Source organism: Electrophorus electricus, chromosome 6 (genome assembly GCF_013358815.1).
Source record: "Electrophorus electricus isolate fEleEle1 chromosome 6, fEleEle1.pri, whole genome shotgun sequence".
NCBI lineage: Eukaryota > Metazoa > Chordata > Actinopteri > Gymnotiformes > Gymnotidae > Electrophorus > Electrophorus electricus.
Genome location: NC_049540.1, coordinates 18,224,941 through 18,251,062, shown reverse-complemented (window position 1 = coordinate 18,251,062; position 26,122 = coordinate 18,224,941). Strand labels below are relative to the sequence as shown.

The window sequence follows — 26,122 nt, the reverse complement described above, 5'->3', positions numbered from 1 at the left end:
CAACAAATAAGTATGTCATGAAAGCGTCTTTACCGTTTCCACACTATGCATTGACATTACATGGGTAAAGTCTTTTCCACATATGAAATGTGCTTATAGAGTCTGTCTGCCTTTCATTTTCATTTTATTTTGGTTAAATGTTAGCAAACTTCCTCCTGCAGAATCCTAAGACAGTAAAAGACATTCAAATATCATAGGACCATAGGGGCCTAGTCATGGATCTTTGCCTTGGTTGGTATCTGTTGCCATCTTGATTTCCTATGCTGTTTTAATCCAGTGGGAGACAATGTCCACTCACCCCCCCACCCCCCCAGGGACGGGAGGATGGGGATGAGCGCCCAGGGACGTGCTTGATTCAGCATTCCCTCCATCCCCCCGTCTGTTTAGAGACGAGTGGACTCTGCCCCCCTGCTGCTCTCTCTGAACCTCACGCTTGCCTGAACTGCTCTTCGGCACTGTCACACGCTTACCCCTCATCTTCCTCCCCTTTGCATTCTCTCTTTCACACCTCAGTGAATGGAGTTCTTAGAGGACAGGTTTTCATTGGAACACTGTGCCAATATTATAGATGCTTCAATTCCACATGGTTCAAAGCTGAAACTTCCATAACGCACACATTTAAATATGTGTCTTTGGAGTTGTGCCATTTTGCCGACATTACTGTTACTTCTGAGGCATTTCATCCACTGCCATCGCCAGCAGCATAGAATTGCTAAGATGAATGTTACATGAAAATTCAAGTGTCAGTCAATTCCATTATATAGCATCCTCATCGTCAACAACATGGAATGAGAGAGGAAAACACTTCAGGCTCTTTCACCTTCCAGGCTACATCCTCATTCCATGCGTGTTTCCCAGTGAGGCAGAAAAAGCCAAAGCAATTTTATAGCCTCACAAACTGCTGTTACATCTTTAAAGCCTGGTAATAAAGACAGGCTTATTATTGAGGTGCTTAGCACTTCTTTGGATGATTGTTAACTTGGGAGGAGGGACTCAAATATGAACCCATCAGCAACAGGCTACAGCTGTTAACAGCAGTAAAGACTGATACATAGTGAATCTTGGCTGCTTACCAAACAATTCATGGTAGCTTGTTTCCACCACCACTAAGAGACCAGAGGAAAAACTTGAATTCTTGCTATCTTTTCAGACTATTATTCATATTTATTTCTGGTTGAAATAAACATATTTTAAATAAGATACATTTTTACTTAAACTTCAATAAAAAGCACTTTTCATATATATGCATTACATGTAAAGATGTATAGAATCACATTGCAGTTTCAGAGGGGAGGTTCTCATAGTACAAGCAAACCCAGGTAAACCCATAAAAATGCTACCCATGTGTTTGTGTTTATACTTACAAACAGGAGTCCAGGTCACATGGTACAGGACAACTGAGTGTTCAGCAAAGGAAAAGGAATAACTTTGATAAAGGGTAGCACCCTTCACCAGATTGGATCTGCTCATCTTTTTGAAGGTTGTACACAATAACTCAAAACAAGTTGTGTAAAATGGGTTTCCTCAAAAGCACTCCAGATCAGGTCTTAGAAGCAAGAAAGGGGTTACTGTGAACACTCACTCAAACAGATTTGCTATGTAGATGTGAGGCATATGGTTTTGTTATTCTCACTGACTTGTCTGAAAATACACTCACTAGATACTTTTGTACAGACAGTTATTTACTAGAATCACTTTCTATGAGTAGTTAGGTACTAAAACCCACAGTTAGATGTTAGCCACTTGACACCTTTTCACCAATGGTCAGTTTCTGATCATAGGACTGCAGTTGACTTGATATCTTCTATGGTGTCAAACAATTCTGACGCTGATATGTAGAAACTCCAGCAACACTGCAGTGTCTGATACACTAATGCTGGTGCAAAACCCAAGCAATTATAATCTGATGCATGGGGTAGACTGTGGTTGGCACATGTGCAAGTCTAGAAAATATTGATAAAGTGGTTAGTGAATTGCAAGGTATGCGCTTCTAATGAAAGTGAGTGGGAGTGTATTGAAGTTCATTATTAATGAAAATTCCTTTTCGAATACATGTAAACGTACAGTATTCTAATATACCCAATATATAAGTGGGTATAAAAATATGCCGAACTTAAATATGGAAATAATATGTATTAAATTAACATGTACCTTGTATATCCAAGGGTTAAAAGAGGGCAAGGAACTTTTATTTTAAGACTGCCATTCGATTGCCAGGCACCAATATTTCATGAAATTAAATTTCCTGTAACTCAAACTTAGGTCTTCCAATAAACTGAAGTAAACCCATGGCTCCACTGCCCTCTGTAGGTCATTATGTAACACAGAGAAACTTGAGTTCGATGAGGACAGGTGAAGTAGCCCGCTTAAAATAAACATCCTTTATTGTTCCTTATTGTTTAGGTCACAGTTCATAAAATATCAGCTCCTATGTGTGTTAAATAAAATGACCGTTCCCACAAAAGCCCCACTTAAAATTCTTGACATTTAGGTATATGGTTTACAACAGAAAATGGTCATTATCAAACAGAGCTTCCCCTTTGTGAATGAGGATTAAGCAAACATATTTTGTACAGATGGAGATCCCACATGCTGATTTACAAGTTTAAAAAAAGCCACTCAATAAATCCGTGAACAAATAAGTATTTCCTAAATAGCTTCTCGACACTTTTGCTCACCATTTTGGCTACATAACTGGACACGTTGTCTCTGACATCTACTCTAGATTTGCACTGCTGTAATCATTTATTGATGGAATTCATATATCTCATGCTCCAATTTCCTTCTTATCCCTGTAAGTGTAGCCTCTATGGTAGGGCTTCAAGGAAGCGTCGGAGATGAGCTACTGTGCGCCAGCCGAGCGTCCAATCCATCCGAAGCCTTCAAATCTTCGCAGCTCTTTGCCACGTCCTCCAGAAAGCCCCGCACGGTGTCCAGGGCAGATGCACCATCTGCCACAGCCTCCGCTTCTAACTCCTTCAGTCTGCTCAGGGCCCGACCCAGCACCTCCAGCCCATTCCCGGTCTCTGTCTGGCCTGCCACATCTTCGTCACCAACAACGTGCCTGGGAGTCAGTGTGCCGTCGCCCAGGTAACTAACCAGGAAGCCCCGGAGTGCCGGCGCCGACTGGCTGCCCAGCGATGCCGCCAAGGCAGGCAGATCGCGTGAAAGACACAGGGTCATGAGGTGTAGCAGTGCGTGGCAGAGCTGGGAGCGCAGGCTGGTGCAGTAGCGGTACTCCAGGAAGTCCTCAGTGTCGCCGCTGTGCTCCAGCGCCCGGGCCAGTGTGCTCCACACTTCGGCGAACTGCCGTGTGTCCCCATAGCGCTCACGTGATGCAGGGACAGAGAGGGCAGCAGCAGATTTGATGCGCACTTTGAAGTTCCTGCAGGATGTGACGGCCGATGAGAGAGCAGAGTAGGCCTCTTCAGACCAGCTGGCAGCTCCTAAGGGGAGTGAGAGATTTTTTTTTTTTTTTTTTTGATTGGACATACCTGGAACCATGTACTCTCATTTCCAAGTCTTTCCAACTGAATGTCACTTCTTAGCAACAAGAGAGGAGAGATGGGGCCAATTTCATGTCTCCCTCCCACTTAGAACCTGGCAACACCCAAGGAACCAAATGACAAATGGTGAACTGCAACTTGAATCCAAGAGGGTGGGCTTAACTTCGGAAAGCAGCAGGTTCACCGGCTGAACCAAAAGAGACATGCACCTAGAGTGCTTTCCCCGTGTTACTCCGTGACTCATAAAACAACACACTTGCACTTGTGTAACGTACATAGTCGGCGTGTACTCACCCAGAGGCAGGCCAGGGTTTCGGAAGGCGTTGCCCAGTGCGTAGCAAGCATTCCAGCGCACCTTCATGGTGGCATCCCCTCTCACCGTGTCTGTGAGAGCCCTCATGGCATGCTGGAGGGGCAGCGCGAACGCCGGCTTGCTCAGGTGCGCTGGCTGCAGAAAGTGCAGCAGATTCCCCAGAGCACGCACGGCATTGCTCTTTACCTGCAACAGGATCATTAAAATACACTAGCAACTAATTATAGATGTAATGCAACAGCCACATCTTACTGAATGGTTTTTAGGTTCTTAACAGAAAGAGCCAATAAACTGACTCCAGGATAAAAGCAACAGGTTATCAATATTGTTTAGCTAGTCATGCAATTGGTCAGGGGGTCCTTGCATCTGTAGCTGAACTTTAGAAACAGCTTTAGCAGCCTTTCCAGGACACAATGACCATGGATGGAAGCAGATCTTTCAATATTTGAAGCAGGCAGGTCAAGCAATACTGATGAAGTCCTCTTTTAATTTATGTATATTCCTTTCCCAGTGACACATCCACACCTCAGGTGGTTGACATAACGCTCTAAACATACCCTATCCTTGTCTGCTGATGCCTGCGTGGCAGATAGGAGCATCTTCAGAAGAAGCATGTCAGAAATGTCCTCCTGAAAGTCTAGTCCGACTGCTTCCCTGATCATGAAGACATAGACAACCCCACCGCTCAAAAATCCGCAGTGATTAAAAGAAAGATGTAAAGCACACAGATACACATGCAGATTTATTATTTCCCTACATGTTGACAATAAGGGTGTCGGTGAGGTTGCCTAGCGACCAGGCAGCCTTGGCACGAACATTGGGAGAGCGATCGTCCAGAGCGGTGAGGATGGCATTGGCCGTGTCCGCCACAAACATCACGTCCTGTGAGTCAGAGAGAGCAACAGATGACGTAGAAGATCTGACTAAGCACAGGGTGCGGAGGGCTCTCAGGAGAGCAGACTCTCCTGTAGTCACTAGCCTGGTGGGAGGAGGGGGCAGAGCGTTCAGACACCAAGGGCATGTTCCGTACCTCTCTGAGGCAGGGGAACAGAATGTAGACACCCAGAGCCCTCACAGCTGCTGCCTTCACCAAGGAGTTTTCACTGTATGTGAGGCCAAGCAGTACCGTGATACAAAGAACTTGGGTTTTGTCCTTTGAAACACACACACACACAATTACAGATACTTCAGGTAACATTTACTCATGAGACAGTTAAAAGGCATGCTTCCATACTTTACAAACACACATGCTCGTACACTCACAGGAAGCTGGCTGAAGGCCTGCGGTAGCACGGATGAGAGTGTATCACATGCGCTGGTCTGTAGGGTCAGGTGCTGTTCATTCTGTAGGGCTCCTATCAGAGGACCAGTCAGGACCTCAGACCAGAACTGCACCACCTGCTCCAAGGAACCAATGACATGTTAATGACATTAATATATCGCACTGGCATTTCTACACTATTCATGTAGATGCTTATTGCCTCACCTGGCACATGGGTACAGCAGTGGCAGCATCTGAAGGGCTGGCATCAGTTCTGTACTGCTGGATAATCCCAGTGCCCAGCTCCTCCAACAGCTACAAGAACACACAGATCATTTTAGAGGAGGGTCGGGGGGGTGGGGGGTGGAGGAAAGAAAAAGAACAATGGCTTTTTCTTTCTGATGGCTGAGTGAACAGATAAACGGCCAGCCAGTCTGACAGACAGAGGAACCTTGGCTCCATGTAGCTGAACTGAAGGGTCCTGCTCCCTGAGACAGCGTGCGCTGAGCTGGCCCAACTCCAGTAGACACGCCTGAGCCAGAGGGAAGTAGCCCTTCACCAGGTGGGCTAGCACCTGAGCACCACACATACATGACTGGTCAGTCTCCACATACCACATACGGCCACATAATCAGAGCCCTCCTCGCCTGCCTCCCCCTAACCCCGCTCACCTGCAGCGCCTCCAGGCGGACAGGTGAGGGCTCCAGCGAACCAGAGCTGGCCGCGTCGCTGTCCGAGTGGGGCTCCTCGCGGGGCTGGGTGACTAGGGCCACACACAGCTGCAGCAGCCAGCATGGCGCCTCTGGGGTGCCTTCTGTGCCCGACCCGGGCACCGCCGGCTCTCCGTGGCCAGGATGCCTCCATCCGGGCGGATGGGGCCCTTGTGGTGTGGACCCCCCAGAGGCAGGGGGCCCGTGGGCTGAGCCAGGCTGCTGCAGGAAGAGTCGCACCTCGGGCAGGGGGGCCTGAGCAGAGACAAGCGCACCCAGCAGGGTGAGGCTGGACACGCGCACATTCACATCTGCAGAGGGGACAGGGTTGAAAAAGGGGAGAGAGACAGAACGACAACCATAAAAATATATGTAAATATACAGCCATTTTTCTGACTGACATTATGACTGCAGTTTCCATTTGTGTTTACATTTTGATTAAACTCCAGAAGTGTATTTGTGGTCCACATGCGTGATACTATCTACAAATCATAATTACGAGGTATATGAAAGAATCAGATAAAATGACAAAATACTGAAAGTATTTTTGCTACAAATATTGACAATAATAATAATAGCAATTAAAATAGTGTTTAAAAAAAAAATCACTGCTCTTTTAGAAGTTGGTTAGAAAATGACACTCTCTATAAATCCCTGTTTCAGTATGAAAGCCACTGATGATTCAGCCCTGTGGTGGACATTTTATGAGTTTTATGAGTGGGTGGAAATATCTGGCCCACCTCTGTGCCGGACATACGGACGGATCTGTTTCCACAGAGGGATGAGCAAGCCAGGCTTGAGGCGGTTGTAGGGTGCGTTGGACACCAAGTGGGCGAAGCACTGAAACACATCACACCGCTCATTATACAAAAGACCCAGAGCATGATATGTGTTGTGTTTGTTTAAATATAATATATAAGAAATAAGGAATTAAATTCAAGAGTGATCCCCAGCAGGGCCGAGCCAATAGTGAAAAGGTTGGACAAGTGAAAAATAAATACAATATTTGTATAGATTTGTAAAAACTAACAATTAAACTTGCGTCCTACACGCATTCTTGTAAAACATACACTAAACAGAACCTCAGATTTGTAAAAAAAAAACAACAACTACTTTAAAAATAATCTGACGGACAGGAGCCTATGTGAAGTAAAGTCTCAAAAGCAACAGATATTATAAACTCCACTGTGCATGTGGGTGTGTATTTGTGCGCGTTTTACTACCTTTATGACCTGCGTGAGCGTCTGAGAGGAGGACTCAGCAAGCAGTGCGAGCAGGAGGCAGCGGTGGAGCTCCCTTATGCTGGCCGCCAGGGTGGCCGAGAATGGTGTGAAGGCTTGCCGGGGTGCGCCGGTGTCCTCAGCCACGGACAAGAACTGCCGCGAGCCTTCCAGGAGGGCGGAGAGTACCTGCAGGGATCCCGCGCGCGCCTGCGTGGGCAGTCACGGCACAGAAACAGAACGACATAGCGCATGAGTGGCATGCGCATGACTGGCAAGCCAGCATTTCTTTCGGTTTATGAACAAGCAAGCGTCTGGGGTCGCGGCTCACTCTGGCACCTTGGGGGACGGGTCTTTCAGAGCGATGTTGAGTAGGGTCAGCGACGGGGGGCTTCCGATGCCAGGGGCATTGGGGATGAAACTGGACCAGTAGCCATAAAGCACCTTCTTCTCCACGCACTTCACCACAGCCAGGAAGCAGTGCAGAGCACCCTGCCGCACGCGAGCGTGATACAGCCTGCTAGACACAGAGCAGCCAGTTAAACATTGCCGAAATGTGCATTTCAGAGATTTAACAGTGTGGTGCAACAGCAAAGGCTACCATGGCTAACATAAAAGAAATCTAGCAAGCCACCAATTAGCATGCGGCCAGTTTCACGACGCTAATTCGTGCCTCTTACCTTTTGTCCACTATTAGAAGAACTACTCCTTTGAGAGTATGAGGATTTGCCCGAACCTGAGTTTGGACTGCATGCCTCCTTCGGGATCGGAGAAATCAGAATCAGAGCTGCTTTTCTTCCATTGGGGGCAGAACTGAGTTCTAACTCCTGGCTGGAGAGGCGGAGCGAGGTGGGCAGACAGGCGAGGGTGCCCCGCCGGGCCCTCCCCTCGAGTCTCCCCCACGCCTCCTCCACTCCTCAGCTCTTCATCATCTCCCTCGTCCTGTCCTCCTTTCCCCCCTTCCGCCCTGACTTTCTTCCCTTTCCCACGGGACCTTCGCTTCTTACTCTGTTGGGACTGGAGTGAAGGGATGGCAGAGCAGTGGTTATTTCCGTGAGCCACAGCTCTCTGACCAGTCCTCACCAATTGACTTTTACAGTCATTGACTTTAAGTCAAGCATGAGTAGTCACTGGTTCAAACAGCACCGTAAATATTGCCTTTTCCTCCAGAGCAAAAACAAACTTCTTGGCATACCGCTGGTGTTTTCCTTTGTACTGGCATGTCCTGTGCAGGGTCTGTTTTGGCTGCAGGAATGGTTTCGTATTGGGGGAGAGGCGCGGGGTACAAAACTCGAGGCATCTCCACATTTATCCCGGGAAGCCCATAAAACATGAATTTCTGCGAAAAGAGATAAGAATATAGTCCCTTAAGACAACAAATGTTAGTCTCCCATAATATCAGTTGAAATTAAATCCACATGTAAACCAACAAGAAAATTAAAGAAACTTGGCAATGTCCTTATATCAGAACATTAGTAATAATATTCTGCTTAACAAAGATGAAGGAAGCCTAAACGGTACCAACAAATTTCAACTATAAAGTCTAATAAAACATGACTTCCACAGACATACAGCAGAGATGGCCAGAGTTCTCTTTCAATTTTTCAATAACTTTATGAACAGTGTAGCTGTGCCTGTGTTGTGTTACCTTGAGCACAGCCAATAAGCAGCCCAGGTCCTGATCAGGACTAGCTCTCCATTTCTCCCCATTCAGAAAATACTGCATGCCCTTTAAGGCACTCTGCAATAGCTGCAAGAAGAAAAACGAAAATATAGTTTAGAACAGAGTTAAAATGGTGAGAAACAGGCATACAAGTAACAGAAATTGGTGTCTTACTAAAACAGACTAAAGGAAAACACTTACTGTACAGAAGGATATTTCCTCCACACCTGGAGGCTTTGGGGACTGAAGAGTCTGCATGAAGATTGTGTAACATATTTGCTTGTGTGGTTCTTCAAAATAAGAATGACCTGGGACTCTAACACAGAAGAACACAAATCCACACACAAGCACATGCGCACGCGCACACACACAAAATATTTTATCAATATCTCATTTTCCTGGTAATTAGATTCTTATATGAATATAAATACTTTATTGAAAATTAGTTGTACTACAACAGTCTAAAAAAAAGACCATTCAAGAACTCTGATGCCTAGGCTATATTTCTTTTCATATACATACTTTTGCTTTTTATGAATTTATAAACTTTTGACAACTAACCCAAGGCAAAGGTTGGCCATGCAGTGCACAGCAGAACGACATAGTTCTATGTCAGTCTGACAGGAATCACTGTAGTTCAGAAGGATACCATTCTGTCCCAGGAGCTCTGGAAGGTACTAGAAGAATAAGTTTGATTATCATGTTAAACAGACACTATCACAAATTATTGAATCATACTTGATTCCTGTCTGAATAACTCTTACCTGCTGGCATCGGGGCCCATTGCCATACACCAGTGACGAAAGGGCCAACAGTATCTCTGCGTGAGTCCACAAGCTGCATGTTCGCAACGCACGTGTACAGTATGACACGAGAGTATCAAGTGTCTGCTCATCAACAATCACCTGCGAAGTAGCTAAATGCTAAGTCTTCTGCCAATCAGTGTAAATGAACACAGCAAAAATATTCATCAATTTCTAACCATAACTTACCTGTAACTGATTTAGCAGCTGATGAATCAACTGGCATAATTTGATGACAAGGTGTTCTTGGCTGTGTGGAACCAGTCGGCTTGCGTGAACGAGCAGAGCGCATACCTCCTAAGAGACAGGTGACAAGAGGAGTATTTCCTGACATAATCGAGGTACAAGTTAGTCTCAGGACCCCAAATTGCCTCAAACTGCTATTTTTAAAGGAACCACCATTAACAGATGACCTCTCTAGCTAGGCAACAAGCTAGCTACGTTTTAGTTAGGTTAGCTAGCTAACCAGTTGTAGGCCTTGTGTGAATTAACTAGCTAGCTAGGTTAGCTAGCTATAGGAATATACTATATGACTACACCATTAGCCAGTATTTCTAGCTGCGGTATAAAAAGCAGAAAAGCATAAAATGTAAGGTTAGAAAATTACTTCTTGTCGTATGTTTTCATTGGTAAAACTGCTGCTAGAATTTTCCGAAATCAGCTGATCGAACAGCAGGTTGAGTTCAGTTTTGAAGCTTGGTCTGTCAGAAGGTCTGAGGGCTCTTAGTCTGCTGAATAATCTCCTGAATTGTTCATCTGCATCCGATGAAGGAATGAGCGCAGACTCCATCGTTACGTGCAAAGCATTTTGTGCTGCTTTATGTGGAGGCAATACAGGCCGATGATGATATCCATTTAAATCTAAATCAGAAGGGGGAAATGAGCTCGAAGTTACCCTAACGGCCATCTTGCAGGGTTCAAAATAGATTTGCTACGGTAACTGGAATACACATCCGATGTCGATCGGAAGTTGTACAGATTCAATCTAAAAGTCATGTTCTCAATATGTATGTATGTGACGCAAGAGAAATACATAACGACCTCACTGTATTATGGCTGTATACATATATTACATTAGCACCTATGCCCTTATTTGAAATTGTCACGATAAACAGGTTCTATGCTATAGCTGTTTAAGGTATTTAGTATACATAATAGACTAAATAGTTTTAATTTTAAATGTATAGTCATGACAACACCCCATTAGTAAATCTACAGATAGACAGGAAAGGTCAGACCCACAAGCATGTTTCATGATGGGACCAGTTAAATATTCAGTTTTTCTACCATTGTTTCATCTTTTTTCCACTTTACATCAGATTTACTTGTTTTTGAAATCCCTATTAACAGATTGCTGATTAACAAGATTTCACAATGATCTTTTTAGGTAATTTGTTATATTGGATGCAGGTTACTAAGTAAATTTAATTTTAAATGAATACTTGTATACTTTTCATTCCCTTTAACACTCATCCCCAAAATGAAGACACATACTTTATGATATCATTCTTTAATATTACTTAAAGGTAGCAGTCAAAGCATTTTATACAACTTCAGTGCAAAAACAAATTTTAAACTTCAAGAAACACTAAAAAAAATATAATCTGCCAAAACTACAGCAACCACAAAAGCGCCATAATTTTTGTATTGCAACATATACAAATTAAATATTGTACATGGTCCATGCACTTATGCATAGCCTCTATAGCTATTTTCTCAAGAAGAGTTAAGTGTGTGTGTGCGCATGTGTGTTGTGTCAGTCATTAGTGCATCACAGTCCAGGTTTGGAGCTGAAGCTCAATTTGAGAGATGAAAAACTGGCCCTCAGCCTGATTTGAACAGCAGAATGGCCACTTGACCAAGGTAGAAGTAGATGAAATGCTTTGTTTCATGCGTCACGTAGCTGCCAAAGTTACGTCCCACAATGCAATGCCACGTGGGATTGTACTTCTTGTCAAACTCCTGTTGATGCAAAGATGTTTAGAATGACCTCATCTGCTTTTCAAGTAAAAGGGGAAACTCAACAGATGCTTAATGGTATCTTATTTATTCAAGACTACATTTTAAAATGGTACACCAACAACAATGCCTATTTAGCATCACCCAAGTTACCTTTTTGATGTATGCAGCAATGTCTTTCTCGATGTTGTACTTCTCCATGGCCTGAGTAGCACAGTCCACGGCATCTTGCTGCATGTCCTCGGACATGTCAGCATTCTTTATCACTGCCTTCCGGTCAGTCATGATGTCTAAACACAGAAAGAGTATACAGTCCACACAGCATTGAATGAAAGTTGGCAAGGTAAATGTACAAAACAAGATCATCATCAGCAATGCTGGCATACTGGGAATTAAACATTTCATGTCTTTTCTGAGTGCTGCATTTTTCTATGAGATGCTTTGGAAAGTAGACAATTCAACATAATCTATATCAGCCAATCTGTTTAGTCATCCTTTTGCTTTGTGCTGACTTAGCCATAACCAGATCTGGGCACATTGGGGCTCTTCCTTATCACTCCAGACCTCTAATCTTTGAAAGCTAAGACTGCACATGCCTGCTCTATTGTGTATGGAGTTACATTTTTGTCCCTGGCTGGTGTGTCACTTAGCAACAGGGTCGAGTGGGACCCCTCCGTCTTTTCCTCTCAACGAAAACTGCAACCAGCGGTGGCCTCAGGGACCTTCACTAATGGGTAGCACATTACACAGCCGTGACTCAAACATTAATCCAAGTTCAAGGGCCAACCTGTGCAATGCCCCGAAGTGTCAAACAAAAGGTTATCATCAAGATGACTGGTCTAATGAAAGTTGTCAAGAGTTTACTATGTGACCCAAAAAGTCTTAAATTAGATTAGGAATGAAATATAAAGAATGTTAGACAAAAATATTTCTTCCAGAGTGTCTGAATTGTGGAAATACAAGTTGAAAAGGTGAAATTATGACTAGGCCATGAAAACAAGTGGAGCACAACCTTACTAGTGTCATTTAACTGCATTAAAACATAGCTATACAATGTTGAGTAGTGTCAAGCAAATGCAGGAAAAAGAAGCATTACAAGTTCTTCACTTGTAATTTCCAATGCAAAGTCTCAGACCTAATGGCCAGGCATTCCATGGCCCAATACCCGTATCCTCTCATCCTCACTGCAGGTATGCGTGTTGGAACAAAAATAAATAAATCAGGGACAGCTTCAACGCTTACTGTCCATTACAGGAAACATTTCCCCCTGGCAATTTTCCATTGAACATCCCGTGGTGGTCACATTTCATGAGCCTGCATCAGGACACGTATACCTTTGGAGACACTTCAACATGGTGAAGGTACACGAGAACACAGACGGATGTGGAGGCAGAGGACGTAAGGATGACTTTGGGATTGGGCCCATGTTTGCTATAGCAAATTTCACATACAAGTACTTCACCTCACCAGTACTGTGGCCAACAATTTCATAGAGTAAGATTTGCTAAATATTCTGCAGGTTACCATGGTCAATTATAAAGGTGTTTTAAAAAAACAGCACCACCCAATGCTTTGTGCAATATTCTTATGGAATTTATAACAGAACATAAACCCAAGCACTGTTTTAATAAATTTGGTAGGAACAGACTCAGCACTTTTGAAAAGTCCCTATGAAAATAAGAGCTATGCTGACATTCATTCATTCATCTCAAATTTGAGATTTCTTGACAGGGACAGCTTTAAAGTTCAATTTTAAACTGTTTGCAGTGTCTGAGTGGGGGAAACAAATATAAAATGAACCATTTCTTGGCAACATACTCAATACTGAAACAGCTCCCAGCCTAAGAAAACCAGCTTTCAATTTTAGATTAAAATGTGACTACTCTAGAACAATTATTATTCTGCCTGGTTTCGTTACATTTACTTGTGAAGTATAGCAAGTAAAGCCAGTTCGGGATCTGTCTGAGTTTACACAGTCATCTACCTTCCCAGTCATCCATTTAAAGAACTAGTGCAGCTACCAAAAAAGAAACGGACACTTATGATTTGACAAAAAGGAGGCCACCTCAGTCAACTCCCTCGTCAAAAGAATCTATGGCTCTCCCATGGTCTGCCCAGGATAGGGAAATAATGTTGACGGAACCCAAGCTGTGAAAATAGCGACGTTAAATATATGCTTTACTCCACATAAGTAACAAAACCAGATTTACTGTTGATTGAAATTATTAAAAATCAAAAGCATTGCTTTGGAATTCACGACCACAATTAATCTGCATGGACCCAAAGATACTTTGAGATTTCCAGTCAGTTTCAATGACCAGTGTGGGTTTAGGTATGTTGTATAATACCATTTTTGTGCTTTGCTTTTAAATATTTAATTTAGCCAACCAGTTGATTATTTAGACATGGTCAAACAATCTCTGCATTACTTGTTTAAATTACATATCGTGGGTAGCAAGAGGAACATCCGGGCTGTTTTAGTCAAAAGTTAACGTAATGGCACGTGTGGTCTGAGGTGATTGTTGCAGACTCATAAGCCAGCATAGGGCCCTATGCATCCAAGTAGTTCACAAAAATAAAAATTCTTAAAAACAAAATGTACACAACGTAATAAAAAATTACTCTATTTATAAAAGGTGACAAACCGTGCGATGATGTGCGGTGCATCTGTTCACAATTTCACGTCACACAAATTACATAATAGCATTAGCTATCTACTTCAGTCAAAAGCGCCTTGCTTTCAACTTTGTAACAAGGCTAGTCGGAATGTACTGCTCTCCATGGGGAACGAAAATGTTAGCTAGCTATAAGTAGAAGACAGCATTCTTTACATAAATATGCCTGTATAAATCACAGCCAACAACGATTTCACGCACAACCCGCTTGTTTACTGCGGGAAATGCCGGCAGACTGTTAGCTGCCATTTCGTGGCACATTTGCATGTCATGCTTCCTTGGTCCCGGTACTTCTTTAAAAATGTCAACAGGCATAGAAACGTAAGATTCCCAAATAGCCATTTCACATGCTTACATAAGCAAAATGTATATTGCTTAGCTTACCTTATTTTGATAAATCTAGAATAGTGTAGTTTCGTTCAGGTTTGTCTTAAACTGACGTGCTCCACGCTTAAGATAAGATATTAACGACTACTCAACTCGCGACAATGTCCATGCGGTGCCTAAGCTTGTAACTCATATTCAGCTGCGTGTCATGAAAAACCACCTGCCCCACCTACCATACTGCACCGACTCACTCATTGGCTAAAACGTTGCCTCTCTCTGCATGTTACAAGCGTTTTTCACTAGCTTCCCACTCTCCGCGTTTTATTTCATCCCACAATGCATTAGGGGAGAGGCGAGAACCAGAGGACGTGCTTGAGAGCGTACGTTCATCCTTCGTAGTGTTTAAACGAGGGTTATGACCAAACATCTAATCACTAATATTAATGTTCAGCACAGGACGTTTATGATTGAAGATGCTAGTTCACCTTGAACTTCGTCTTTTGATTATTTTTTTTTGCATAAGTTATTCTGATCCCATATAAAATATTGCTTTATATTTCCTGCATTATGGTTTCTTAGGATAGTAATGTGCAAACTGATTAGCGTTAACCTGTATGAGCTTTGCTATCAGTCACGTAATCGTCACTATTCAAATAAAGTTTTACACGTGTTTCTCGGTGAACATCAGCTACATTCGTCCACTAAAGCTACATTGCACTTCGACTGCGCAAGGCCTAATGTCAGTGAAATGTGACCTCTACAGCATTCATCATTTATGGAAAATATCAATTTACGTGCAGTTCTGCAACAATATTTGATACCTTTCAGCTTCTGCAAGAAATGTTAGTGAAGATCCAGAATGAAAACGAATACAAGCCTTTTTCAAACTGCTGGTCGTGTCCACGTTGGTATTTAGACATCCTATTTTCTCATTCCTATACGTTTTGCAACGCATTGTGACTTCGGACATGTTATAAAACAGACACCCGACAAAATGCAGTAGAGCAATACTCCCACACATACTAGACTTTCAAACTTTATTTTAAGGGAGGGTGAGGGGGATGGGGGAGGGAAACCCACTACAAATAAGGAATCTGAAATAGCAAAATCAAGGAAAATCCCAATTCCAACACAGCAATTGCCTAAAAATGCAGAAGCACTTTGTATATTTGAATCCCTAAATAAACTACAAAATCCCCATCAAAATAAGTCTCCCAGCCCACCCTCCCCAGACTCTATATCCCCCTATTTACCAAGCTCCTCACGTGGATTCCATCCAAAGCAACTGATCCGGCCTCCTGGTTCCTGGCATTGCTCCACTTTATACCAAAATCTCATAAAAACAAAAACAACTGCAGGATCCCTTCAGTGTGCACATCTTTGGTCTGGCTCCACAAAAACAAAGAACAAAAAATATTTAAATTTGGTTCAACAATAGCCAATTAAAAAGCCAAGTTTTCCGCTTTATGTTAACTCCAATAACTGCGGTTTGGTGAGGGGGTGTGGGGTTGGGATCCTCTCCTATGGTTCCCGCTCCCGGTAAATTGATCGCGCTCCATGTATGTATCCATCCTTATCCTAATCCTAATCCTGCTCCTGATCCTGAACTGATCCAATGATCCGGCTCCAAGGATCGGGAAACAGAGAGCCCCTCCTCCAATCCAAACCTTTGAATACCAGCAAAATCAAAAAGAGGGAGGCAACAAGTTAGAATCACAGCTAAATCAAAAGCTTCTCTGTGCATCCATCAATATTTCTAAGATCATAGGAGCGGAATTTTTTTTCCTTTTCAGAGCATAAGTAATAAAGAGTACCAGACTACAATATGCTCCAACAAAATCGTTAAGCACCACATTAACAACATTACATTGTGCTAATATCACTGATTTAAAAAAACAAAAAAAAAAAAACAACAACAAAAAAAACAAAAAAACAAAAAAAAAAAAACAAAAAGGCAAACAATTCCTTTGCAGATTAGCAACTGACATGGTACAAATGCACAAAGCAAACCTTTCTCCATCAGTATCTATTGAGATGTTTCTGCCTGGTTGCTCTACAGTGGCACAGTCCCAGTCCAGTTCAGATGAAAGGCAAAATGTTTTGCATTTTGGATAAGCAAAAATAATAGTAAAAAAAATATATGCTGACCTGATGTATGCACGAGCATGGCAACATTCAGACAAAGAACACATGCATGCTTGGCAGAAATGACCAGTGAAAAAAAATAAGAGGGAAGGGGTACTGTAACGGGAGGGTAAATGGCAAAGCAAAAAACTGTTACTTCACTAAGAAAATTTAGAATACTGAAAGTCGGGGGGAGGGGGGGAGGGAATAATCCTGCCATTTTTATTGAATCCGCTTGTTGTCATACCATTGCCAAAATTGAAATGCCTGCTCCTCCTCCTCCTCCTCCTCCAAAAACGCTTTATCCTAATATGAATGAACTGTGCTTCACAATCCTTTATTCCAAAGATTTCTTTAATCCTGCTCCTCTGTTGTCTATAGAAAGACATGAAAAGGTAAAAATAGAACAGTTTTGCAACAAAAATCCTAACCAGCTAAATAAAACCCCAACCCCCCCCACCCCAAAACCCACTACTAACAACAAAAAAAGGAAAAAAAAAAACAAAAAAACATACAGTGGCAAATTCCTCAAACATTACATTTTTAAGCATTTGAAGATCTCTCTTGTCCAACATGTACAAATGAGGGGAATGAAAATCCAGTTAAAATGTAGATGCAGAACAAAAGACACAAAGGGAAACAGATAGGACAAAAACACTAGGAAGGATTTAAGAAGACTACAGAGGAAGACAAGGGAACTCCCACTCCCACCTTACTGTCAGCTAAAGGATTAATATGAAAAAAAGAAAGGAAAAAAAACCTGTTGTAAATTTGGCGCTTAACCAAACAAATTAAACTGGGGCCATGGGGAGACGAAACAAGTCAAAAGGGCGATGAAGTACAACAGTGGGTCCAGCAGAGGGCAACACAGGGTGTATGGTTGTGGCTGGCGAACTAGCTGTAATGTGGGTGCTTAGGTGCGGGATCGAGAACGGCTGTGGCGAGGCGAGTAACGTGGAGATCCTCGGCTACGACGTGGAGAGTAGCTGCGACTACGGCTGTTGCTCCGGCTGCGGCTCCGGCTGCGGCTGCGAGAGCGTGAACGCCCATAACTCGGGCTGCGGGGGCCGTCCACCTTTACACGGATGTAAGCTGTCTCGCCCTAGGGAACACACACAACGGATCGCTTTCGAACCAGGAAGAAGCTCAGATGTTCTAATTCAGGAGATACTTACCACTTGCTGACCTGAAATAAAAGTTATTTTAGGCTTTGATTTTTTTTTTGTTTTGTTTTTTGGCCACTCTATGGCAAATGAATTGTAACATTCAAAACCTACAAAAAGTGGCTACTGTGATATTGGTAAAAAGCACAGGAATGGAACATCACACTAAGATAAGAAGTGGATCCCAAAGATACAATAAGCTAGCACAATTTTTCTTCAAGTGAAATGTGCAGCCCAATAGCAAAATCACTTACATTCAAGTGAGCATCATAATCCATCCTTTGGATCCTCCTAGTCCATGTGGCTCCACCATAGGTTTCTCAAATCAAGCTTACCTTCACATATCCCAATCCTTAAGCTATTCCCTGTCCTGTCCTGTCCTTCCCAATGGCGGTTCCTATTTAAAAACTCAAACCTACCTCGTGTGACCGGAACTTAGTGTTATCCAGCTTTCGAACAGCGTAGGTCATGTCTTCTTTGCGCACAAACTCCACAACACCGGTGCCATCTCGGAAAACATCAGCGTAACATACATCACCTGCTTCACGCATGTGATCCTTCAGGTCCTGCCAGCTTCCGCTAGGAGGGAGTCCTGCGTGAAAAGAAACCGGCATCAGACATAAATTAAGCCTAGCCTGGTTTCCCCAGACATTGGTTCAGCTTAGTCTTGAACTAAATGGCAGGCCAACAGTAAATTGCTGTAGAAAATTAATCATCTTACACTCACTTAATGCTCAATCTAGGTTTGAAAAACTGGCCCATTACACCAAAATCCTATTTTAAAACATCACTGACCTGAAACTATTACCCTATACTCAGAGCGCCTAGAAGGAGGGCCATATCTGCCTCTCGGGGCTCCAACACCGCCTCCCACTCCACCTCTTCCACCTCTGCCACTCCTGGGAAACTCCACCCGCAAACGGTAGCCATCATAGTCATAACCATCCCGTCCATACACAGCATCCTCTGCATCTCTAGAGGAACAAGACAAAAACAAACATGCTGACTTGACTGGCCATGAACACTGTTACTGTTCTTCAAATTATAACTCATTTAGTAAGCAGGAAATGACATTCATTGATACCAAGGAACTTTAATAAAATGACAATTTCACTCAGTACTATTGTCCAGACATGGATCAAATCCATTCCTGACCTAAAATGGAGTGGCATTGAAGTCACGATTAGAAATATTTTACTGGAAGGCTTAGTCTGGGTCTTTGAAACTGGGCCTACGCATTTGGGAGCTGTCCTCCAACAGTAAACTTTTCGTTTCTCTAGTGAGCAAGATCCCCCCCCCCTCACACACCTGTACTATTGCCATTCTTTGTCCTTTCAATGTAGTTAGATTAGCTACCTGGCATTCAAAGAGCTACCGCATAATATTAAAGGAATGCGTTTCTAGGATTCTGAGCCATTTTTCTGTTTACCGTCGTATTTTATGTCAACATTTTGTTGAACTTTCAAGTTTCAGTACACGTATTGAAGGCAGTAGCTAAACCAACGAGGTCTTTTACGCCTACTATCACTGTAATGGAATATTTTTAATAAATGGGTAAATTAAACTTAGGTTTTGTTGGCCAACATTGTATTTCAGTGTTTCTGAAAGACTAGCTTTCGGTTGTCTTAATAGCTAGCTAATTTAAAAGCGACGTTTTTTTCTTTCAGTAACTTTAGATTTTCTTAAGTGATTTGTTTCCCCTTTAAGTTACATCAAATTTTAACAAAGAAATTGTTAGAAAATAAAGTAGTTTATGCATACAAACTAAGTCCTAACTAACCTAGCTGGTTAAATAGAGACTGACCTCCCTAAAGCTTGTTTTGCTAGAGATATTTAACTACCATCTTACTTTCCAATTAATCTTAGATTGCTAGGCTAGCTAACCTATGTTAGTTAACTAGAGATACACAGGATAGCTAGGAGTTAGCTAAGATAGCTAACGAACAGCTTCTTCATCTAGGTAACGCCAGTTGATACGTTCAAGCAAAATAAAATAAATTACCATTGACGTTGCCTTTTATCAGCAGGTAATTGCCTTAATTTTAAGATTTCTTTCTACATTTTTCATAGGAAGATCATCTGCAGTTAAATATTACAAATCAACGCTAGCCAGCTAGGTAAGCTAACATAACCTAGCTAGGTTATCCTAGCTAACTTAGCAACCACCACCCTAGCGAAACACAGCTAAGGCCCACTGGATAGCTTTTGTTTTTACCTGGGATCCTCGAATTCAACAAATGCAAAAGGTGGTCCTCCTCTTCGATTTTTCAAGTCGATATCACGAATTGCCCCATATTTGTAAAAAACGTCCTCGACGTCCTTGGTACGAATATCGGGAGGCAAATTTCCGACGTATATCCGACAATCGTTGTTCCCTGCAGGACCCCGGATCACACCACCGCCAGACATATTCTACTGTGATTAAACAAAAACCCTAAGTTGCACCGAAAGTAATACTTCGTGGTAACGTTTACTTACTGCTATGAATTAATCAAGTAATGTAAATTAATATCCGTCAAAGCAAAACTACCAGAAAGCTTCGGACCACGGCTATAAAACACACGTCTCTTAAAATGGCGCCTTCACGTCTTCCTGCTTCGGCGGACGAATACAAGACAGAATTCAAGTTATGCGCGTGGCAAATAGGTGGTTGCTGGCCGGCGCGTGGTGACTTATGTGCAAACATACCATGCAAAATACGAAAACACACACGTGAGGGACGAAATATGCTCGAAAGTTTTAGATTTTATAATCTGTGACGTAATTTGTAATTTGCAAATATTTTCAAGATTTTTTGGGTTACGTTGAGTGCGTGAGAGATGTTCATAACAAAGAAAAAAAAGACATGCAGTTCTTCGTAATGTCCGGATGCATCACAGCAACATCATGTATCAAGTACGGCAAGACCTTCAAGTAAACAGACACGCCAAAGAAAAGCTCGCATTGTTAAACGTGTTTACACCCCTTTGTCATCCTTTGCATTTTGTGATGTTATTAGGCTATTCCAGATTTCAGTTGAACTATTTTTATGTCCATCCAACAAGAAAAAAGAAAATGTGTATATTGTCATGGCCAGCAACAAGGCGTAAAAGAAAACGATCAGTAGTTTAAAAAAAAAAGACTGGTTTGACAGTAGACCTACATTTTTGTATAAACACCGTTATACAGTACATAAAAAACAGTTACTTGCACAAGATAGTCAACAACAACAACAAAAACTTGCAGTGTGATAAATAGTAAGACCGTTCTAATATAAAAGATAAAGAAGTAAAATACTTAGGGGCTACCCAACTCCAGTTCTGGAGATCTACCGCCCTGTAGAGTTCTCACACATCTGATCTTAATATGTAGATAGTGCTGAAGGCATTGATTAACCAGATCAGGGCTGGATGTAATTTTTGCAGGGAAGTATTTCTTCAGGAGTGGATATGCTCATCCTTGCTCTTGAGATTTTAAACCATCCCATTCAGTGAACGTTTCGCTTTGTTTTACAACCATATGGGATTAAGATCTCTGTTGCTCTCAGAACATACCTTGCATCTTTTTAGCATATCTTCCATGATATGCTATTGTACAGACTTGTTCAGTAAAACCTAAAATGAGCAAACATTCTGCACTAAATGGAGCCATACAACAAAACATCTGGTTTTAATAAAATCTAAGCTCCCTTGGCACAGAAGCTGCTGCTGTTAGTATGCAGCAACTAAACTTCATTTAAATGCTGCCATGAGACCATTATATAAATATGCTAATGTACCATGACAGATCAGTGACTGTAGCTAATATTGCGAGATCATTCTGTCAGAGTGTATCTTAAGAGCATCATGTAAAGGTCTAACACTCAAATCTCTGGTCAAGTTAATACTAAACTGACTATAACGGACATGCCAACATTAAAGAAAATCAGAGAAGTACCTGAAAATGTGGGTTCATGTTAAAGGGAATTTGGGAAGAGTGTTCTGGATGACTGAAGTGTAAATTAATAAAGTATTATGCATGCCTGCATTACAATCAGCCTTGTGATTGAACAAAAAATCTAATGGTCATTCTTCAAAAGGAAACACTTCTAGGAATAACATACTTGGATTAACCAAATATTAAACAAACACACACACACACACACACACACACACACACACACACACACAAAACAACAGTGCATTGACTTAATAGTTAAAATGCACCCACACTTTGTGTGTAGGAGTTGGGGGTGTTCAGTCCCTTTTGGCCAGTTTGTCTGCACGTCTTTGTCTAACCTCATTGCCAATCTTAAGCAGCGAGAGTACAATTGGCACACACATGGGCAAGAACAGGGGGATGTAGATGGCAAACTTCTGGTCGTCCGGAAAGTACAGAAGATGCAAAAGAGAGGGATCAAAAAATGCCTTCTCCGAAGCCAAAATGGCCTCTTGGCTGTACTGCAGGGCAAGGGCCAAGTCTCCAACCTCTAGCTCAGCCAGGGCAGCGTGAAGAGACATTACCGCACTGGAAACCTGTGACAAGAAGAATTGCTTAGTTACAGAATATTAGTAGGAAAATGCACAATATCTATTTAATGTAAACAGAACCTCATATGTAAAATGGATACTTAATTTTTTTCCAGGCCTTTACTCTGTACAAATTAGTGTGAAATAAGCACTATTACAAGGTCAGCAACCTAAACTTGATGCATTTAAAATAGCTGAGACTTCTAACAAGCATCATATCATTATCGCAGATTTTGGTCACAATGGAAAAAGCCTCTGGGTGCTATGGAAGTCTTTGAATATTATGCTAAGATATTCAGTTTTGACACTGTTCAAGGAAAAAGGGGATCATCTGATCAACTTGGCTGTGGGTAAACTGAAGCAGGGACCAACGGTGCAAATCTTTTGCAATGGTGTCAAATGCTTGCTTTCTCCAGGAAACTAGCACCTTATAAAACACAAAGTATTTACTTCACTTCTTACAACCATCCTGAAAGTGGGAAGTGTCCTTTTTTGTTTCACTTAACTGTTTTTGATTTGGCACTGTATATTTTAGAAACATTTGGGTAGATTGGGATTGTGAGAATAAACAAAATTCAGTTACTGTAGCCTTCCCAGTTGTTGCTACTAGCCATCAGAGGGCACTGCCTGCCAACCAAAAAAAGGGCAGCGTGGAAATCACTGCCCACAGACGGGAAGGCTCGGAGTCTGCATGCAGTGCTGGCGCTTCACCTGCTGGGCGATGTTGTCGTTGATGACGATGTTGCTGATCTGGTCAAGAAGCTGTGCAAGGGATGTGATGGTGGTGCTGGCCGTGGCCACGTTCTCCACACTGCGGCTCCAGAGCAGCCGGTCAAGCTCCCAGTCGGCCAAGCCAGCACTGCCCGGGCTCTGTAGCAGGAAACCGGGGGGAGGCTGGGTCTTCTGCACTCCCAGCAACAACCTGTGAGTGAGTGAATGCGGCTCAAATAGGCAATAGTGGAAAATTGTATGTAGAAAACCACAGACTTTGTAAATGCAAACCTTGCCTTTAGTGACAGTTTATTTAGGTAGGAAGTGATTGTGAAATTGGGAGCAGTAATTGTGACATGGATGAAGGAAGATGGTTTTATAGTACAAATATGGTGCAGAAGGGGAGGAGTCTCAGACATAGCCAGGAAACCAGGAAGTAGTGATAGTACCATATTTGACATTAACTCTTGCTGCTAAATACAGACCTTAACTGGGCCAAGAATACGCCCATTACTTTGGCCATGCTGATGTCGATATCTACAGGAAATTCTGCCTTGGAGTCATACATGTCATTCACATTGTAGACCTGAAAAAGTGACAACAAATATAAAGAAAGCATTGTCATGGAATGAAATTATGACATGCCACCATGTTTGCAATGCCCAGTATATTCTTTTAGATCATTGCAAAAATCACCCTACTGCAGCATGTGCTGTGTTGTTCAGTAAAACAGACCCTACATGCAGACTGTACCATTATTCCCCCCCAGCGGGGGCTGTGGAAGGCATTGGAGGGCACCTCCTTCTGGCTGCGGTCCCTGATAAAGAGCGGAGAGTGGCGGGCATCCGGAACATACAGGAGGAAATTCAGCACGGGGTTTGAAGACGCAGCATTGGAGCCTCCACAGGAAAAAAAAAATGGATAATGCAGATATTCTTTTCAATAAGAAAATATGGGGGGGATGTGCATATGAGACAGCTTTCTTTAAAAGTGCACGAATAATTGTACTGTGGGGAGGTTTGTTTTGAGAGACCACACCGAGTTTCGAGATTAACTTTTCTTCCTTTGCGAGTGTACATGTTGTTCATGTTTAAAGGCAAAATATTATCTTCACCTAGCCTGGCTTCCACAGGGTTGATGACGTGGGCCAGGCTGTCTGCATTAAGTGTATAGGCTGATACACTGTTGTCGAAACGAGGATTAACCCCTAACACTGCATAGTACAGGATCTGATGATGGGAGACAAAATGTTAAATGAGGAAGATACTGTATGAAATAGCAAAAGATATATTTCAAAATCTATTGTGAACAACCTGTGAGTCCACTGAGAAGTTCGCTATTGGAGTCAGCTTATCCAGAAGAGGCTGGATGTAGCTATGAACAGCCCCCTCAATGTCCCAGTGCAGGCTGTGGGACTTTGGGTCAGGGTTTAGGAGACTGAAGGTGATTTCATAACCTAAGGCATAGGAAAAAGAGCAAATTAAAAATAAGGGAAGAAGAAGGGAGATGCAATAAATTGAAGACTTTGTCTGCACTAAATATTGTGTTCATATTATACACTGTTTTGATTTTCCAAGGCATTTTTTCACAACTATATATTTTATATATTTTCACAAAGACGTGATTTTTTTAAGGTAATATCATTGGTGATGAAAGAGTAAAAATCTGAATGAGGAGAGCTCTAACCTGGACTGGACTTGATGGCCCTCATGCTGTCAGCCAGGCTCTCCTTGCTGATCTGACCTGCACGCATGCGGTCACTTAGGGAAGCCAGTATGTCCTGGTGGCTGAAGGACATGGTGTCGACCACCTGCTTCACAAGAGGGTGCAGAGCAGACAACACCTCCTTCAGGCCCCCCCTCCCTTGAAACACAGTGGTGCGTAACAGGGCAGTGCGCCGCTGGCCAACATACACCGTCACACCCTAGATGGACGGAGGGAGGGAGAAAAAAACATGCTTCCTTTTTAAAATACCATGAGCAGGACTGGAGTGTAAAACTAATGTTAGGTGGTACATGTACAACTCATACCTCTGGTAGCAGAGTGGACGTCTCAGGGATGATGTACACAACCACAGACCCACAAGCACTCTCACTGAGCATGTGCAGGGAAAGATCTGCCTCTATATAAGGAAAAAGGAAAGAGTAAAGGCAGACACAAAGTCATATGTTTCATAAACCTCTGAACATCTAAAATAGTAATATGCTAAACTTCTACAAAATAACCCTTTTTAACCTTGAGCGGTCGGCTGGTTTAAAGCATCGTCTTCCATGATGGTGGCTGTGCGATACTTGGTTTCATATCTGTACTGCAGCCCTGTCTTAGCTAAAGCAAAGAGAGAAAGAGGGAAGAACTCACATTTGTGCTCTTTTTTACACTGAGAAGCATAGAAAATCTTTCACTTGCCATCCACTTGGTGCTCCTGCTCTCTGGTTTCAGTGAGTGGAACCTTCTTCTGCAGCTCTGGGATCAGTGTTCCTCGAGAGAAGACCACCTCAACCTCAACACTTAACTGGAGCTACAAACACAATGCATCTCTCACAAACAGAAAAGTCACCAATTTAAAAAAAACCACACATATCTTATAATAGCCAAACTACAGGGGAAGGATGTGATGGGAGTTACTTGTAAGGAGTCGAGCTCGCCGATTTGTGAAAAGGGGAGCCAGGCGCGGTAGGTTTCAGTGGTCTTCCACCACAGCGGAATGCCCACGACGATGACCACGGCTGCGATGGCGAGGGCTGCATTTCTCCCTCGTCGCTTTTCTGTTTTGCAGGACGAAATGATCAGCTCCACAGTTATCAACACAGATGCACGTTATGTGTTTTATTAGTGTGGCTAAAACCACACAGGTGAGGTTTCGGATCAATGAAACTGTAATCATGAAAACGACAATGATGGACCCCACCGTGATTTTCATGATCAGAGGTTTTAGTAAGATTTTTGAGTAGGCGAGCCCCAGTTAGCTACCTAGCTTTGCTCATATTTCAATGTGATTACAGGTGATTCCAAAATAGAACGGTGTGGGACAACAAGATGAAGAATACAACATGAATGAATTAAAAATATATGAAAACACGAGAAAGAATTTAAGAAGACAGTATCTAGCATACTTACCTATCTCGATAACTGCCATTGCTAAAGGAAATTACTACCGCATAGCACGCTAACGCAGCGTCATAGCCAATCAGAGTAGCGAA

General features: G+C 42.6%; 4 protein-coding genes across 6 annotated transcripts; all 4 read right to left on the bottom strand.

Moving 5' to 3' along the window:
- Window positions 1-2,353: 2,353 nt before the first annotated feature.
- On the bottom strand, window positions 2,354-10,393 carry heatr6 (HEAT repeat containing 6). Of its 2 annotated transcripts, none has more exons than XM_027019160.2 (20): window positions 10,084-10,393; window positions 9,666-9,773; window positions 9,438-9,578; window positions 9,235-9,350; window positions 8,875-8,989; window positions 8,659-8,760; window positions 8,206-8,349; window positions 7,747-8,027; window positions 7,350-7,530; window positions 7,014-7,220; window positions 6,531-6,630; window positions 5,752-6,101; window positions 5,532-5,654; window positions 5,306-5,395; window positions 5,083-5,217; window positions 4,850-4,972; window positions 4,577-4,701; window positions 4,377-4,473; window positions 3,801-4,005; window positions 2,354-3,446 (listed from the first exon to the last, which is right to left on the bottom strand). In XM_027019160.2, the coding sequence occupies exons 1-20, from the start codon at window positions 10,381-10,383 to the stop codon at window positions 2,821-2,823; spliced, it is 3,669 nt and encodes a 1,222-aa protein (XP_026874961.2). In that variant the 5' UTR covers window positions 10,384-10,393; the 3' UTR covers window positions 2,354-2,820. The 2 variants fall into 2 exon arrangements, with proteins under 2 accessions (XP_026874961.2, XP_026874969.2); XM_027019168.2 differs by having other exon boundaries at window positions 7,350-7,527.
- A 577-nt stretch (window positions 10,394-10,970) lies between these two features.
- On the bottom strand, window positions 10,971-14,655 carry dynll2b (dynein, light chain, LC8-type 2b). The gene is made up of 3 exons (XM_027019582.2): window positions 14,495-14,655; window positions 11,589-11,725; window positions 10,971-11,438 (listed from the first exon to the last, which is right to left on the bottom strand). Exons 2-3 carry the CDS (start codon window positions 11,718-11,720, stop codon window positions 11,301-11,303), a joined length of 270 nt encoding a protein of 89 aa, XP_026875383.1. The 5' UTR covers window positions 11,721-11,725; window positions 14,495-14,655; the 3' UTR covers window positions 10,971-11,300.
- Window positions 14,656-15,457: 802 nt separating this feature from the next.
- Window positions 15,458-20,356, bottom strand: srsf1b (serine and arginine rich splicing factor 1b). 2 transcript variants are annotated; one of them, XM_035527030.1, is made up of 6 exons: window positions 20,255-20,356; window positions 19,940-20,139; window positions 18,520-18,698; window positions 18,144-18,316; window positions 16,809-17,663; window positions 15,458-16,104 (listed from the first exon to the last, which is right to left on the bottom strand). In XM_035527030.1, exons 2-5 carry the CDS (start codon window positions 20,131-20,133, stop codon window positions 17,475-17,477), a joined length of 735 nt encoding a protein of 244 aa, XP_035382923.1. In that variant the 5' UTR covers window positions 20,134-20,139; window positions 20,255-20,356; the 3' UTR covers window positions 15,458-16,104; window positions 16,809-17,474. The 2 variants fall into 2 exon arrangements, with proteins under 2 accessions (XP_035382923.1, XP_026874373.2); XM_027018572.2 differs by having other exon boundaries at window positions 19,940-20,349.
- A 93-nt stretch (window positions 20,357-20,449) lies between these two features.
- pigs (phosphatidylinositol glycan anchor biosynthesis, class S) lies at window positions 20,450-26,105 on the bottom strand. The gene is made up of 12 exons (XM_027018546.2): window positions 26,040-26,105; window positions 25,548-25,687; window positions 25,329-25,440; window positions 25,158-25,247; window positions 24,953-25,044; window positions 24,609-24,846; window positions 24,236-24,378; window positions 24,037-24,151; window positions 23,676-23,821; window positions 23,408-23,508; window positions 22,923-23,133; window positions 20,450-22,217 (listed from the first exon to the last, which is right to left on the bottom strand). The coding sequence occupies exons 1-12, from the start codon at window positions 26,056-26,058 to the stop codon at window positions 21,939-21,941; spliced, it is 1,686 nt and encodes a 561-aa protein (XP_026874347.1). The 5' UTR covers window positions 26,059-26,105; the 3' UTR covers window positions 20,450-21,938.
- Between the last annotated feature and the right edge of the window lie 17 nt (window positions 26,106-26,122).

What these genes read in the sequence shown, in the direction of transcription:
- heatr6 (XM_027019160.2), bottom strand. Translation starts at nt 10,383, where the DNA reads ATGGCCGTTAGGGTAACTTCGAGCTCATTTCCCCCTTCTGATTTAGAT. An exon ending in ATGAAAACATACGACAAGAA is followed by an intron (nt 9,774 to 10,083) that starts GTAATTTTCTAA and finishes CCTGTCTCTTAG; the next exon opens with GAGGTATGCGCTCTGCTCGT. An exon ending in CATCAGCAGACAAGGATAGG is followed by an intron (nt 4,006 to 4,376) that starts GTATGTTTAGAG and finishes ATCCTGTTGCAG; the next exon opens with GTAAAGAGCAATGCCGTGCG.
- dynll2b (XM_027019582.2), bottom strand. Translation starts at nt 11,720, where the DNA reads ATGACTGACCGGAAGGCAGTGATAAAGAATGCTGACATGTCCGAGGAC. An exon ending in TTGCTGCATACATCAAAAAG is followed by an intron (nt 11,439 to 11,588) that starts GTAACTTGGGTG and finishes TTGCATCAACAG; the next exon opens with GAGTTTGACAAGAAGTACAA.
- srsf1b (XM_035527030.1), bottom strand. Translation starts at nt 20,133, where the DNA reads ATGTCTGGCGGTGGTGTGATCCGGGGTCCTGCAGGGAACAACGATTGT. An exon ending in GTATAGGGTAATAGTTTCAG is followed by an intron (nt 18,317 to 18,519) that starts GTCAGTGATGTT and finishes CTTTTCACGCAG; the next exon opens with GACTCCCTCCTAGCGGAAGC. An exon ending in CTAAGTTCCGGTCACACGAG is followed by an intron (nt 17,664 to 18,143) that starts GTAGGTTTGAGT and finishes TGTGTTCCCTAG; the next exon opens with GGCGAGACAGCTTACATCCG.
- pigs (XM_027018546.2), bottom strand. An exon ending in GCAGGAGCACCAAGTGGATG is followed by an intron (nt 25,248 to 25,328) that starts GCAAGTGAAAGA and finishes TCTTTGCTTTAG; the next exon opens with CTAAGACAGGGCTGCAGTAC. An exon ending in AAACCAGCCGACCGCTCAAG is followed by an intron (nt 25,045 to 25,157) that starts GTTAAAAAGGGT and finishes TTCCTTATATAG; the next exon opens with AGGCAGATCTTTCCCTGCAC.